At 46.0% G+C, this 16,724-nt stretch overlaps 1 protein-coding gene across 3 annotated transcripts in view; it reads left to right on the top strand.

Annotated features, from left to right (window-relative positions):
* Positions 1–16,724, top strand: part of CACNA1E (calcium voltage-gated channel subunit alpha1 E) — a gene marked incomplete at both ends in the record, with an annotated part of 378,613 nt that overhangs the window by 291,354 nt on the left and 70,535 nt on the right. For all 3 annotated transcript variants that reach the window (XM_080824813.1, XM_080824815.1, XM_080824814.1), the window contains 9 exons: positions 3,522–3,637; positions 7,949–8,002; positions 8,634–8,723; positions 9,666–9,875; positions 10,619–10,731; positions 12,353–12,465; positions 12,810–12,941; positions 13,438–13,510; positions 14,787–14,904. In XM_080824813.1, the coding sequence (XP_080680939.1) occupies positions 3,522–3,637; positions 7,949–8,002; positions 8,634–8,723; positions 9,666–9,875; positions 10,619–10,731; positions 12,353–12,465; positions 12,810–12,941; positions 13,438–13,510; positions 14,787–14,904 (1,019 nt within the window). The remainder of the gene's footprint in view (positions 1–3,521; positions 3,638–7,948; positions 8,003–8,633; positions 8,724–9,665; positions 9,876–10,618; positions 10,732–12,352; positions 12,466–12,809; positions 12,942–13,437; positions 13,511–14,786; positions 14,905–16,724) is intronic.

Genomic DNA, 16,724 nt, shown 5'->3' with positions numbered 1-16,724 from the left:
AATCTACAGATTTAATGAGATCCTTATAAAATACCAACAGTTTTTCACAGAACTAGGACAAACAATTCTAAAATTTGAATGGAAATACAAAAGACCCCAAATAGCCAAAGCAGTCTTGAGAAGGAAGAACAAAACTGGAGGTATCACAATCCTAGATTTCAAGATATACTATAAAGCTGTAATCAAAACAGTGTGGTATTGTTACAAAAGATCAGTAAAATCAATAGAAAGCCCAGAAATAACCCATGATTATATTGTCCATCTTCAACAAAGGAGGCCAAGAATAAGCAATGGGAAAAACAGTCTCTTCAAAAATGACATTGGGAAAACTGGACAGCTACCTGCAAAGGAATGAAACTGGACCACTTTCTTACACTGTACACAAAAATAAACTCAAGATGGATGAAAGACCTAAATGCTCAGACCTGGAACTATAAAAATCCTAGAAAAAAGCACGGGCAGTAATTTCTCTGACATCAGCCATAACATATTTCTAGATCTATTTTCTGAGGCAAGGGAAACAACAGCAAAAATATTGGGATCACATCAAAATAAAAAGTGTCTGCATAGCAAAAGAAACAATAAAACTAAAAGCCTACAGAATAGAAAATATTTGCAAACAACGTATCTGATAAAGGGTTAGTATCCAAAATATATAAAGAACTTCTACAACTCTATATCCAAAAAGTAAATAATCCAATTTAAAGTGGGCAGAAGACATGAAGAGATATTTTTCTGAAGAAGACATCCAGATGGCCGACACATCTAGACACATGAAAGGATACTCAGTGTCACTCACCATCAGGGAAACCACAGTGAGATACCACCTCACACCTGTCAAAATGGCGGAAATCAAAAACACAAGAAACAAGTGTTGGGGAGGATGTGGAAAAAAAGGAACCCTCACATACTATTGGTGGAAATGCCAACTGGTATAGTCACTGTGGAAAACAGTTGGGAGGTTCCTCAAAAAATTAAAAAATAGAATGACCAGTAATTCCACTACGGGGTATTTACCCAAAGAATACAAAAACACTAATTTGAAAAGATATGTTCACCCCTATTTCAGCATTATTTGCAATAGTCAAATTACAGAAACAGTACAAACGTCCATCGGTAGATGAGTAGATAAGGAAGATGTGGTATATACACACAATGAAATATTATTCAGTCATAAAAAGAATAAAATCTTGCCATTTGCAACAACATGATCTAGAGAGTATAATGCTAAGTGAACTAGAGAAAGACAAATACTCCTTTGGGAATTTAAGAAACAAAATAAATAAACAAAGGAAAAAAGAGACCCCAAAAACTACAAAATAGACTCTTAATTATGGAGAACAGATGATTACCAGAGGGGAAGGAGGTGGGGGGATGGGTGAAATAGGTGATGGAGATTAAGGGCACAGTTATCTTCATGAGCACTGAGTAAGGCATGGAATTGTTGAATCACTATATTGTGCACCTAAAACTAATATAATGCTGTATGTTAACTTACTGGAATTAAAAAAAATAAACTGGAAAAAAAAACAAAGTCTGCTTTACTAAGGCTGGAGCCGATTGCCCCAAGGTCTTTAAGGAACTATCTTAGATCGGTATAGTGTAGGCTTGCTCAGACCAGATGCTCTTAGATTGTCCTCACAGACTCTGGTCACAGTTGAATATTCCCTTGCCATTGCTGTCCCTCCATACGCTCATTGTTAAGCCCCCAGTGGGGCCCCTCAGCAGCTGAGTTCTGAGGGGCCAGAACAGATGAGACGGTGACATCCTGACCTCATTCTTCTATCAAAACCAGTTTACTTCTGGGGGCGCCTGGGTGGCTCTGTTGGTTGAGCATCTGCCTTTGGCTCTGGTCATGATCCCAGGGTCCCGAGGTCGAGCCCTGAGTCCACCTCCCAGCTCAGCAGGGGAGTCGTCTTCTCTCTCTCCCTCTGCCCCTACCCCTTGTGTGCTCCTGCTCACTCGCTCGCTCTCTCTCTTGCTCACTCTTTCTCTCTCAAATAAATAAATAAAATATTTTTTAAAAAACAACTTCTAGGGGTGCCTGGGTGGCTCAGTGGGTTAAAGCCTCTGCCTTTGGCTCAGGTCATGATTCCAGGGTTCTGGGATCGAGCCCTGCATCGGGTTCTCTGCTCGGCAGGGAGCCTGCTCCCCCCTCTCTCAGCCTGCCTCCTCTGCCTACTTGTGATCTCTGTCTGTCAAATAAATAAATAAAATCTTAAAAAAAAATAAATAACAACTTCTAAATACATCTTTTTCCTTCCACTTTGTCATATACAAGTGGATTAAGACAACTTCACTTAAGTCATAAGCAAGTGGATTTGAAATCCTATCAAAGAAATACATGACAAGGGAGTCGCTGACGGGACCCACAGTGGGTGCTGGGCTTCTTCCTCTTCAGGCTTCGCCTCTTTAATTATGGGGACACCCCGAGGAAGTTCAGCAGCTCCCTGGGCAGCCGGAGCACTACTGGCCCCGGCGTTACTCGGGTGAGCGGCGCTGTGGCCTGGAGGGCTGTGTGGTGATGAGAAGGGCCTTGGTAGAGCGGGTTGCTGGACAGGTGTCTCAGCCCGTGTGCCTTTATTGATGCCCGTATTGAATGTGTTCCTCTTCCTCTCTGCCACGGAGCCCTCGCGTCTCTTCTCCCTTCTTTCTCCCCATGGGACTTTAGGATTGTGGCCGTCTTGTGCCACAGACTCTGGTCCCCTGCACCTGTCAGTGGACTGTGTCTTCTCCCTGATCTTTGCCCTTGGCTTGCCCTCTGTCCCCTTATGTCCCTTCCCATAGCTCCCACCTTCCCACTTTCTTTTCTAGCCAGGGGCCCTTTCTGTGTCATTCCCTTTCCTGTTAAACCTCCACCAGCCATCTTCACACACCGTCAGCCCTTCGAGGCACGGGTGCTCTTGGTCTCAGGGCCACGGGCTGCCAGAGGAAGCACAGCGCTGTGGTTTGACTCCAGATCCCAGAAAGTTACTTCCCTCCTCTGATCCTTGGTGTTTCCCCATCTGTTAAATAGGAATTTTAATAGTGCTTATTACTTCCTAGGGTGCTTGTAATGGATTAAATGAGTCCATGGGTCTGAAAAACGTCATACAGGGCTGGCACATAATTGGTCAATAAAGATTAATCACGGTTGTTATGAAAAGCACAAAGGCAAGTTGGGCCCCCCCCGGGGGGGTGCTGAGGGTTTGAGTTGTAGCTGGGGAAACAGAACATAGCATTTTGAACCCTGGTGTGTCCCATGACTAAGAAAGTACCTTTCCAGATAGAGCACGCCGAGGGTGTTAGGGCTGACTGGGATGAAAGCGATCTGGAAAAGCTTCCTGCATGAGGCCAAAGGAGCGAGGTTTCTGTGCAGCATTTTAAGATCACAGTTGCAGTCTGGAACAAAGGAGGGGAGACACGAGGGGTAGAGGAGCACCTGCTCTGGCTCCCTCGTGCTTCTCCATGCTTCACCCTTCCTCTTTGTCCCGGCGCTGCCCACCTTCACTACTCCTGCCTCTCCCCCTTCTCGTCCACAGGGAATTTGCCAAAGAGAGAGAGAGAGTGGAGAACCGGAGAGCGTTCATGAAACTGCGGCGGCAGCAGCAGATTGAGCGCGAGCTGAATGGGTACCGCGCCTGGATAGACAAAGCAGGTGAGGCGTGGCGGGCTGCGCAGACCTCCCTGCAAACAGCCCCCTGCCCCTGCCCCCCCTGCTTCTGTTCACACGGGCCACCCTGGCTAGAGCACCGAGAGGCGCTGGCTGCCTCACCAGCTGTGTGGGTTCCCTGCTGGTCCCTCTTGCTTCCTCTGGGGTCTAACCGTCCCAGTTCTACCAGACACCTTTGTGCGGCCCGAATTTTAGCAAGGTGAGGTGAGTGAGAGGGAACAGAGCCCAGTCCTAGAGGTGAGGTTGGGTAGCTAACATTTTACACTACTGCTAACAACAACAACAGCAATAATAATAACACCAGCAACAACAACAATCCATTCATTCCACGAATATTTAGTGGGCGCGTACTTTGTGCCAGCGCCTGTCTTAGGAACTTGGGATACGGCAGGAAGCCTTTTCTTGCAGAACTCATTCCCCTCTAGCTGGGGAAGGCAGAGATAAAATGATAAATAAGTAACTTGTAAGAAGGTGACAGGTACACTGGAAAACAGATCACGGTAGGGTTATGGGGTGTGCGGTAGGTTGTGATTTTAAATAGGGAGGTCAGGGAGACCCATTTTGGGGAAGGACTTGAAGGAGCTGGGGCATAAGTCATGGGAATGTCTGAGGGGGTATTTCAGTGTGAAGGCTGTAGTGTGGAGGTGGCCTAGGAATATTATAGGAGCAGAAGAAGGAATGAGTAAGGGAAGACTAGCAGGAAGACAGGGCGGGGCAGTGATGGGAAGAGGAGGCAGACTTTATGGGCCACTGTAAGGGTTTGGGGTTTTCCTGTAAGTGAGGCAAGAACCACTGGGTAGTTTTGGGCAGAGAAGGGGGACATGGTTCGACTGATGATCTGGAGGGTTGCTGCATTGAGAGTAGACAGTGGGAGGGCAAGGTCAGAAGCAGGGGTGTTGACCGAGAGGCCCCTGCAGTAAGCGAGTAAATAGCGGATGGCGACAGCTGCTTGTTCCTATCCCCCAAGCTATCCCCAGTTCCTCACTCAGCATCAGGAACCGTTCTTGCCCAGCCTTGAGGATAGGTCCAAACCGATCACCATTTTATTAACCCACAGAGCCACCAGATTCAAGTTTGATTGCGGCTCCGCCGCTTATGAGAGGTATCGATCACCCTGTATCTGTCAGCAGAATGGATGCATTTTCTTTCCTTATTAAAGACTGCATCACATTGCTGTTATATCTTTATTTTCATCCTGAGCAAAGAGTAATTTATTTTAATAAAAAAGTACACTTGACAGCATTTTTTTTCTCTATTCCCCGTAGAAAGCGTAGCACAAATGTGAGGTCTCGCAGGAGAAATTTGGAATATGATTTGATGCTTAGCTGCCTGAGCCTTACTCTGCTACATACAGCAGCTCTCGAATGACACCGTGGCCCTCCTGTTTTAACCACCGACACACAAAAGCTCTCTCTCAGTTTTGGAGTCAACCTTTGATCACCTCTCCGGGGTGAAAGTGTGTGTATGTGGTGAAAAGTGCCATTTCAAAGCCAGATTAAAAACCTCCTCCCAGTTAGGACCATCTGCATTTCTTGGCTGCCTCTGGAGGCCTGCTCCGTGCCCACTGACGGCACTTCCAAATTTGCCCTTTCTTCTCCGACGCTCTCGTGGAGGGGAGGAGGGGTGAACCTCTCCGCCTTCCTTCCAGAATGGTAATTCAGCCTTACAGAGCAGATCTGCCTCCAGGTCTGGCAGGCAGCTTGAAGTTCCCCACTGTCCTTGGCTTCCTGGATGGTAGAACCATCTGACAGACGGCCCCAGTGAGCAGGCTCGCAGCGGAATCTGGCATGGACCTTTCCCCGTCCCGTCCGTGACCCCACTCGTGGTCAGGCAGCACGGGACGCTGTTCTCTGTGGCTCTGCTCTTTCCATACTTGCAGAATTCCGAGGCTCCGCTTTCTTCCAGTTGGCAAAGCCAGCTCTCTCCTTCTAAGAAAAAAGACGCACTGCGACGTCAAATGGTGCTTCCTGGCCCTTCCCTTTGCAAATGGGGTGTGAGTGAATCAGAGACATATGGGTTACATTTCCCTGGAAAGACACTCTCAAGTTCGAAAGAGAACTTGGCAAAAGGCAGTGGGGGAGGGGGGGCAGCTCCACACCCAAAGCCCTCAAAGCGCTTCTCAGATACTCAGCAGCCCCACACATCCTCTGTCTGCCTTGGGGGTCCTCAGATCTGCCCACCCCAGCACCCAAGCACTGTACACAGCAGACGTGACCCCCTGGATGAGGTCATTCACGTTGCCACAAGGGTGATTTTAACGAGTGCCTGATTTTTAAATGATGCCCTCCCGAATGAAAAGCGTGGGTTGTGCATGACTTTAAAACCCTCTATGTCTGCATAAAGGAGCATCCCACCAATAACACTTAACCTGTTCACTTAGAGTTTTGCTAGAGGCTGTACTTAAAAAAGAAAGCTAAACATTTATGACCTGGTATAATGTGTGGTCCCCTCCCAGCCCCCAAATGTTCCCCTCCCTGGGAAGTACATTACATCCTCTCTGTTTTATATGCAGGTGGAATGATGGTAATGACTTTACCCTCTTCTGCTTGTCCTCTTACTTGTTAACAATTGCTTCAATTAAACCATTGTTTAATAGGGCCTGCTGCAAGCTTCTGCCCGGCAGCTGGGATCTCAAGGAGTGATTGCTCAAGGCCTCCGACAGCCCCTCCTGTGGCTGAGGTGGGGGCGGGGATCAAAATTCATCTGCATCACTCCCAAAGGGGACTCAGAATCCTGCCAGACATGGGACAGAAGGGCTAGTTTGTAAGTTTGGAGGGATGCTAGTGAGGTTTATTCTAAACAAGTCTTCCTGGAAAAGAATATCCCGCTAGTGAGGGCACGTCCCGGAACGCAGGACTGTTCCTGGGGAGGTCATGAGGAGAATGAAAGGGACTGTTCGGTTCTTTTCCAAATACCAACAACCAGACTCCTCATTCCAACACTGGCCAGCATTTCGGTTCTCCAAATGGGTGTCCCCAACAATTCAATTCAGTTCTGATACCAAATGCCACCAGAAATTAGCACAGATCCCGCAGGTTAGGGACTTAATCCCACGAGCCTTCCTTCGCCTCATACAGCACCCATACACGGAGTGCCCAGGTGGCCTGCATTTTTGCCTTCCTGACTACAAATTTAGAGGGCTCCAGGTTTGGTCATTCCTCGAATGACTTCCAGAACTCGGGAAAATTATTCTTACTATCACCAATTTATTACAAAGGATTCAACTCAGGAACAACCCAATGGAAGAGATACCAGAGGTGGAGGGGGGCAAGGAGCCTCCATGCCCCCTTCAGGCATATCATTCTCCCAGCACCTCAACGTGTTCACTAACTCGGAAGCTTCCTGAGCCCCATTATGTAGGTTTTTTGTTTTTTGGAAGGCTCCATTACATAGACCTGCTTGATTAAATCATTGGCCATTGGCAATTAAACATTCACAAACCTGTCACCCGTTCTAGGAGTTAGGAAGGGGAATGGGGCTGAAGGTTATAGCCAAATATGTGGTTGGTTTTTCTGGTGACCCATCCAGATCCCCAGGTAACACAGTCCTCCCCAACAATGAGTCATCTTGTTTGCATACAGACGACAGTAAATTCCAAGGGTTTTGGAACTCTGTGCCAAGAAGGTGGACAAAAAATATTTGTTCATTCTATCAGAGGGACAAATGTATGATGGGCCTAAGCCTCTTCCATTCAAGCAAGGCAGACTGTGGGATTGGGGTAAGAGGAAGCAAGCCCACAAGTCCTGCTTCTCTGGGCCATTGGCATCTTCCTCTGCTCCTCCTCCAAGAAGCAGACAGGCTCAAAACATGGTCTCCCTCCTGAACGGGGTGGTAGATGCTATGCCTTGGTAAGCCTTGTATGTGCTCCAGACACGAAACACCAAGGAAGCTCTTATTGCTGGAAGAAGGTTACAGAACCTGGGTAGAAGGAAAAACAGAAATGGAAATTTTTCATTCCTGCCAATTTAGGAGATTTCACTCCTACCAATTTAGTTAAAAAAAAAAAAAAAAGAGGTCTTGCTCACAACAAGTGTTATCAGACACAGAGCTGAGTTTTACCAATCAGCCTCCAAGCGCCCCCTCATTACAGAACTTCCTTTCTGTTCTGATGTGCACTCAGGAGCTCCCTCTGTGACCCTGGCTGTCTTTCTGATGCTGGTGCCTACACAGAGCTGTGAACTCTTTGCTCTCTCTCTCTCTGCTACCCTGGAGCCACAGCCACCCCGGGGGATTTTTCATTTTGCAAAATAATTTGACATTTACAGATAATTCACTAAGCCGTTTATTTCCATATAGAGGAAGTCATGCTTGCCGAAGAAAATAAAAATGCCGGGACGTCAGCCTTAGAAGGTAAGGACGTGTTCTGGCACATGCCCACATTTGTACCCTCTTAGACCATGGCCATCTCTTGATAAAAGAGGAGGAAAAAAAAAAAAAAACTAAAAGAGGAGTGCCCTGGGATTTGAAATGAAAGTCTCCCTGTCATAAAATCTCTCATGCTTTAAAATGAAGGGAGTTGAGTCATGGATTTAAATGCTTTTTAAAGTGATGGAAATGAAATCTTAGAGTTGCTTTGTTCTAGGGCATGTGATTGATACCGTACAATGAAAAGACCATCACACACCCAGTGGCATGTAAAGGGATCTTCTGTGAAAATTTTTGGGCATCCTCTTGGGACCACTTTCACGAGCGGGAAGTGGTGGTGTTTTTGAAGAGCCAGAACAAATAGATAGGGAGCGCCTGTTTACCTACCGCATGTAGATAAGGTCTAGCGGGGGTTCTGGAGCCCGTGTGTTTCGAGGTGCTGCTGAGCACGGGAGCCGTGTTTCTACAGACACTGGCAACTTCTGTAACCACGGCCCAGGGGCTGCAAGGCAGCTGCCTGTGTCACAAGAGCCCCTGACACACAGCCCTGAGCTTTGACCTGAATGATCTGGTTGTGCTCATGGTCTTTCACCGGCCTCCCCCTTCCCTGGTGTAGTGCTTCGAAGGGCAACCATCAAAAGGAGCCGGACGGAGGCTATGACTCGAGACTCCAGCGATGAGCACTGCGTTGATATCTCCTCTGTGGGTGAGTGGAACCACTTAGGTCTTCTTTGACTTGTCTGAGCTCCCGTAAGAAGAAAGATCCTGTCTTTTGAGAAGCACCACAAAGAGGAATAGAATCAAAAGAAGCCAGAATTCAGGGATGTAATTAAGGAAGGACTTGGAAATCTAATGTAGAGAAAAATGGACCATGAGGGTTAAGGCTAAGAGTCCCACCCAGATCCTTCAAGCGCGGCAGATGTCTCCCATTTGCATCTATAACTATCCGTCCTGGAGGTGATCATGAGAACCCACTTTGGGTTATTGTTCAGAGGATCCCAAGGACCTGTTGCTTCTAGTGACCCCCATTTGAGCACCTGCGATCATTTGCCTGACCACAGTGGCACCCACCCACTCCCATGTGATAGTTCAACAAATTCCTACTGGAAGCTCTTAAATGGTTCCTTTTCAGTCCCAGGTTCTCTTAGATAGGCTGGTTAATGGCAGATTTAACCTCCCCAGGAAAAGGGGTGGCAGATTTCTCCCTCCTCCTTCACTTCATCCTTAAAAGCAGACGAGGTGTGCAGAACCCATTGCTGCTCTCGACTGCCAGGGGGAGAAATCATCACAAATGCAGCAAAATGATTCCAGTGCCTGAAGCATATTTAAAAGGAAAGGCCAGAGAGGAACCGAATCTGTTAAAAACATAAATGGCACCCTATTAGGATTCAGGACACTGGGTCCATGTCTGGTGTTGTGCCCGGGGAAACTTTCAGCTTCCTAGAACTGAGAGTGGCCAGTGAGGAAAAGCAGGGATCTCTGCTACAGAAGCTACGTAGCTCACCCCATGGGGATTCCCTGGGCCTGTGATGGAGGGGTCACCTAGCCCCCCAGGACTGAAGCTGTCCACCTCCCCCTTTAACTGCCTCCTTGCCATGGAGAGTGATCTGTCCTGCAGCCTCATTCTCCCTTCCTTCTCTCCCCTTAGGCACACCTCTTGCCCGAGCCAGCATCAAAAGTACAAAGGTGGATGGGGCCTCCTATTTCCGGCACAAAGAAAGGCTTCTGCGCATCTCTATCCGCCACATGGTTAAATCCCAGGTGTTCTACTGGATCGTGCTGAGCCTTGTGGCTCTCAACACCGCCTGTGTGGCCATCGTCCATCACAACCAGCCCCAGTGGCTCACGCATCTTCTCTGTAAGTGGCCAGTGAGTGTTGGCCAGCGTGATGCAGCTGGATTCGGGTGTGAACATGAGCGGACGGGCGTCCTGCTGGGCCCGGCAGTACTCTTGGCGGGGAGGGCAGAGTTGGTGGCCTCAAGGGGTGGGGATATCACAGCACTGGTCCCCTTGCCGTTCATGATCAAATTGGATGAAACTTTCCTGATAAGACCACAAAGTGGGGTTAGCCTTGGGTACTCTAAGGCCTTCACTTAATGTCGTAAGGAGGCTAAATGGTGTAGAGAGTTTTGGTCACCTAAGTCCTGGGGAGAAAGTTCTTAGGCCAGTGGTTACTTCTAGTAGGCCAAGATGGGAGCTTCTAGGTTGGTTCTGGGTAGGGATACCGCTGGTGTAAGTGGGGATCCAGGATGCTGTCACAGGTGGGTCTGTGTAGGGCGAATCCGGCTCTTTCCTCAGTGCCGTGGTAAAGCCCTTTCTTTCTCTCCTGAGAGCCATATACCATTTAAAGGCCAGTGACAAGTCCATCCATTGAGAGAGAGCAAAGCTGATATGTGGAGTGTGCCTGGGCCCCCCAGGTCAGAGTGTATCCAGATATCATCAGGTTTTTCCTGCTGTTGACCTGACATGGTCACTGAATGTCTTTGCCTTTGGGTCCTGCTGGTGTTGAGGGCTCTTGTGTAAGGTTCAGGAGGTTGGGCTGGAGGGCGCGGGAGCCCATGGCATCTACAAAACAAATGCTTCTGCTCTTGATGCTTTCAGACTATGCAGAGTTTTTGTTTCTGGGACTGTTCCTCTTAGAGATGTCCCTGAAGATGTATGGCATGGGGCCTCGACTTTATTTTCACTCTTCATTCAACTGCTTTGATTTTGGGGTAAGTGGTCCCGAGCCCGCCTGTCCTTCTGCTTCACATTGGTATGCCACAGTTTGAGATAAGCAGCTCACTCCACTGCTCAGCATGAAGCACTGAAATCAGAATTTAAAAAGGGAACTAAGTAAGTTAGCTAAAGGGAGGGCAGGAATGAGGGAATCCTTCCCATACCAGGATTTGTTTGTTTGCTGGTTTAAAGCTCTTATATTTCTGATGTTTTTGTTGAAGTGTAACATGCACACTATTGTGTACACTTAAGTGTAGAGCTGAATGAATTCGACAGAGCTGCCCATAGCAAGCTTTTAACCACTTACTGACTTGGGGGAAGCCTGAGAGAGAACAAAGGAACTGATTCCAGAAGGTGGCTCAGTAAAAAAGAGAAGCTTATGTATTTGTTTTGTTTTTTAGTTCAGTTTAAAATTGGGAAAATTATCTAGATATACCCTCATGCAAACATGCGCATTCACACACACACACACACACACACACACACATTCATACACACTCACTCACTCTTCCCTTAACAGGTTCCCACACAGACCATTTCATCCAGTGTTCACTTCCTAAATGATGTTGATACGTAAATGTGTGCCCATCTAACCATCTTCAAGATGCTCTGACATACCCGTCCTCCCACTCCGCTCAGGACTCCTAGCCTTTGTTACAGATCCCATTTGCGGATGAGTGAAGAGAGAACATTGTGTGCAAGTTCACATAGCCAGTTAGCAGCAGAACAAGGTTGCAAAACTTTGGGTTCCTGAACCACTTCTCTTTCTGCCAAACCCATTTCTATTCCTGCCAGTTCTTTAGTTAGGTGCTAACGATTCTGAGCACTTGCCAATCTGCATTTTTCACTTGAAACATATGCTTCTGGGTATGGGCAATTTTCAGGCACAACAGCTAGTGAAAGACCTTTCCCTATATACGTACTTTTCAGCATTGCAGCAAGGATTAATTTTTGTCACTTCTCCTAGTGCATTGTGTAGAACATAGTAGACATTCAGTGACCATATAAAGACCCAATTGTTAATCTGACATTGCTCCTTCCTACAGCAATCAGAATCTATATGCCACCAACTAGTACTGTCACATTGAGGTGTGTGGGACCTGAGTGACTGAAAGATACTTCACATATGGGTGACTGAACCATTCTTGGTAGCAATAAATTCTAGGACAGTGAGAGAATGTGGACCTCCTCTGAGGTTTTTACATTGAAATGCGACCTGTATTAACTTAAATTTGTTTTGTTGCTTCGAGTACCACTCTTTTGTGTGTTTGTTCAAGGTGTTATTATGTAAGAAGAGTTGTGGCTCTCAGGTTTGTGCAGAAGCAGTGACTGGCTCTGGTAGTTTCCACCAAGGACAGAGCAGCAGTCAGTGAACCAGTCTCCAGCATGAAGGAGTGACGTCAGGAAGGGGAATGGAGAGCAGTGCGGAGGGAGGCAGTAGAGTCTCATTTTCCCTTGGCAGCCTTCACAAATAGGTGGTTTTGTTGGAGTTGTGCTGGGTGGGGAGGGGAGAGTTTTAATTTCACCATAGCCCAGTGACAGGTGTTGACTGCTGAATGCCAGAAGGCTCCTCTCTTCTTCTCCTCCTCCTCACTGTGGCTGGGTTTGGCTCTTTAGGTCACAGTGGGGAGTATCTTTGAAGTGGTCTGGGCAATCTTCAGACCTGGTACATCTTTTGGAATCAGTGTCTTGCGAGCTCTCCGGCTTCTAAGAATATTTAAAATAACCAAGTAAGTGATCAGAATCTGGACTCCTCCCAACCACCTGTGAGAGTGGACGCTTCTCTCTTCCTTAGTATAGTTCCTTCCATCCCCTTTTCTCCTTTGTCACGTGTTCCCCTTACCTACCACGTCCCCTACTCCGTTCTTCAGCACCGCTTCCTCCAAAAATCAGACCAGAAAAATACCTATGATGCCAGATCCCATGCCACACTCCCAAGGGGAGCCTCATTGTTGCTGACATCTCTCCTGCACACAAGTTTACAAATACAGCCTGTTTCATAGACTACCAGGCAGCTGGACTTGGGGATAATTTTAAATTCAGTGTTCACTGCTGTAATGTTTGGGTTTTGTAGGTATTGGGCATCTCTGCGAAATCTGGTGGTCTCCTTGATGAGTTCTATGAAGTCTATCATCAGTTTGCTCTTCCTCCTCTTCCTCTTCATCGTTGTCTTTGCTCTCCTAGGAATGCAGCTGTTCGGAGGCAGGTAAGCACCAACGAACTTTCCATTCAAAGGAGCCTCAAAACCCAGTCTTCAGCCTCTGAGCACCAGGGCTTCTAATTTTGTTACCATGCCACCATTCTGTTTGCTTTGGCCCATATCAACCACTGTGTGTGTGTGTGTGTGTGTGTGTGTGTGTGTGTGTGTAAAACCTATGTCTCTGCTTCTAATCTTTTCACACTGTACAGGGTTCTGGATCTGGAGAACCCTCTCTTTGGAGCTGTCCCTAAAATGAAATGTACAGCGTGGGGCCTTATAACTCAAGATCAGTCCAAACCTCGTCTCATAATCTGTACCCTTCAAAGTGCACAGTCCACCAGTAGTAGTCACTAATAATACCATCTTCATAAATTACATGGAATGGGGAGAAATTAGGAAAGAAGAGAATATGGAGAAAGGGTAAAAGAAGTGATGAAGAGGGAAGAGAAAACTTGGTATGTGAGATTTTCATTTTATTCTTCTCTCTGAACTTCCTTTTCAGGTTTAACTTTAATGACGGGACTCCTTCGGCAAACTTTGACACCTTCCCTGCCGCCATCATGACCGTATTCCAGGTATGAGGCCAACTGGCAGTTAAAAATATTATGTAGGATCTTTTGGAGCTCACACCACAAAATGGTACGTTAGGAGACTCCTACTTTAACACCCCAGGCTCGTCCCAGGCAACTGGGACTCTTGTTGAGTAATTATCATCACAATAATTCCTAGAATTTGTGTAGCTACATTCTTACCAATAATGGAAAAGCTCTATCATGGTTATGTTATTGGCCTTTTTCCTATACTTGTGGGTTTACAAGAGATATTAAGGCAAAGACATTCAGTAACTTACAATATTTATGACCACCATCAAGTGGACTTTATTCCAGGAATGCAAGGATGGTTCAGCATGCACAAATTAATCAGTGTGATCTACCACATTACCAAAATAAAGGATAAAAATCATAGATTATTTGAATAGATGCAGAAAAAAATTAATAAAATTTAACATTCATTCATGATAAAATTCTCAGTGAAGTGGGTATGGAAGGAACCTACCTCAACATAATAAAGGCCATAGGTGACAAACCCACAGCCAAATCATACTCAGTGGTGAAAAGCTGAAGGCTTTTTCTCTAAGACTAGGAACAAGACAAGGATGTATACTTGCACCACTGTTATTCTGCTTAGTGCTGGAAGTCCTAGCCACAGCAATCAGACAAGAAAAAGAAATAAAAATCATCCAGATTGGTAAGGAAGAAGTAAAACTCTCATATCATATTTATGGTTTTCTGAAATTGGAAGCATCTTCTGATCCATATGTCCATTTAACGAATTATTCTTTCAACCCACCTCACCCCCCACCCCACAAAAAAATATGTTTTTAAATCATGGAGAAAAACTAAAAAATCAGCAATGAGGAAAGCTAAAGAAAACACTGTTTACCTAGACTCTGAGGCTAAACCAGAACCCAGGTTTCTGGAACTGGAGCCCATGAGGCTCTTTCTAATAATGCTTCTGTCCCAAGAACTTAATCTTAGCTCCCCTTGGATGGACTGGTAGTGACCAGACAACCTGATCTGTGTAGTTCCCATAGGTCTGGCAAAGCTGGAAGTGGAGGGACTCTGTAGTCAGACTCAGAATAGAATCTTTCCTTGTGATCCTCTCTTTCCATTTTCAACATCTAAAATTATCTTCCTTATCAGAAGAAAGTTTGCAATTATTCATGGAAGTGACTTTATTTTTCTCCCTGGCAGAATGGCCAAGCAAGGGGCCAGAATTTTCCTTTTTACATTGGCCCCATTTTCTCAATCAACCCAAATCTCTGACTTGCCTGTTGTTTGCTTTACATAGATCCTAACAGGGGAGGACTGGAATGAGGTGATGTACAATGGGATCCGCTCCCAGGGTGGGGTCAGCTCAGGCATGTGGTCAGCTATCTATTTCATTGTGCTCACCTTATTTGGAAACTGTATCCTTTTTAAGATAGTCCTCTTCATGCTGCTTGCCTGCCTGGACCAGCATTGAGGAGGTTGGTTGTGGTGGTGGTGGTAGAGGTGGGTGGGGATTTTTTGGGGGGGGGGTGGGTTTCAGGGATTTTTTTTGTGTGGGGAGGGATTAAGGATATTACTTGGTATACTAAGAGAAACAAGGATTCTGATCTCTCTTTTTTTTTTTTTTAGATTTTATTTATTTATTTGACAGAGAGAGATCACAAGTAGGCAGAGCAGCAGGCAGAGAGGGGGGAAGCAGGCTCCCTACTGAGCAGAGAACCCGATGTGGGGGCTCAATCCCAGGACCCTGAGATCATGATCTGAGCTGAAGGCAGAGGCTTAACCCACTGAGCCACCCAGCCACCCCAAGGATTCTGATCTTAAGGAGATTATATACTAGTTGGGTAAAGAAGACAAATGTAGACAAAGGAGATAAAGTATTATCCAAATCTTCAGCATATACTAATAATAACATGTGAGGCTCTTATACTGAGTAGTTGCAGATACTATCAGCTGGGGAAAATAAGAGGTGACAGAGATAACTATTAGGCTGAAATAGTGGCCACATTGTAATACTAATAAATTAATTACATGTTAATATAGAACAGGACCTGCACATAGTAAAATCTCAGAAATATCAGTATTATGATTAATGCTGATGCTATTTAGCATAGCTAACATTTATTATATTTGTGATATTCACGAGAGCCTGTACTAAATGTTTTCTAGGAGCTAGTTCATCTGACCCATGACTTAGAGAAGTAAGTTCCAAAGTCAAACAATTATCAAATTGTAAGGGGAGATTGGAAATCAAGTTCATTTAATTCCCAAACCCATACCTGGTCATAGGATCTAGACTAGGAAGATTTAGGTTTTAATCTCAGCATTTCTGTTTACCAGCTTTGTGGCCTTGGGAAAGTCCCTTAATCTGCCTGAGCTTTTAGTTTTCAACTCTGTAAGGAGGATAACAGCATCGATTCCTTTATTAATTGTGAATAGTAAGTGAGATCATTTATTTGAATGCACCTTATGTACTGCAGACTTGTACACAATCACTAGATGTTTGCGGGAGATGGGACTTCCCTTGAAATGGCATTAGTGGAGTAAGAAGGGAGAGCCGTGTGATGTAGCTGTACTTCTACTTTTCCCATATTCTCATGGAGACAAGCTACTCCAACTTTTCTGTCCCGAAAATTTCTAGGGGCCAGAGCAGACTGTGAACCAAACATGAGGCACCCATAGGAGGAAGGTTATGCAGTGGGTCACAGAAAAGGAAGCCCAGTTTGTGACAATGGCACCTTGATTTCCCTGTTCCTCTGAGGGTAGTCAGACCTGGACTTTGATGCTAAAACCAGCTCTATATTCCACAATACCGGGACCTCATAGACAGTTGCAAAATTGGGACTTAAGTGGCTAGAGCTTGGAATGGAAATGGGTTCCATAATGATCCTGTGTGCTCCATGACATTTTTGTTGAATGAAATATGGAAGCCTTCTAAGATAAGAAGAATGAGAGAAGTTAGCATTCCATTATTGAGAGCCGGTCAGTGATGGGTCTGTGGAATCTTACTTCTTTTCACCTTTAAGAACAGAGTAGGATCTTGGTCTGGGTGGGCTTCAATTCTAGCCTCCCAGAAAGGAGAGGTAAGCTCCAGCATTGAGCTCCCTACCGTCACATTGTGCCATGATTCAATATTGCTATGAGTGGAGGCCATACGTGTCTAAAGGCCCCCTTACTCCAACTTGGCCCCTGAGTGGTTGGATTCAGCTATCTCTGCGTCCTAGGCAAAGAGAAGATC

Source organism: Martes martes, assembly GCF_963455335.1.
Source record: "Martes martes genome assembly, chromosome: 15".
In the NCBI taxonomy this organism is placed as follows: Eukaryota; Metazoa; Chordata; class Mammalia; order Carnivora; family Mustelidae; genus Martes; species Martes martes.
This window is presented reverse-complemented; position numbering and strand designations above follow the sequence as displayed.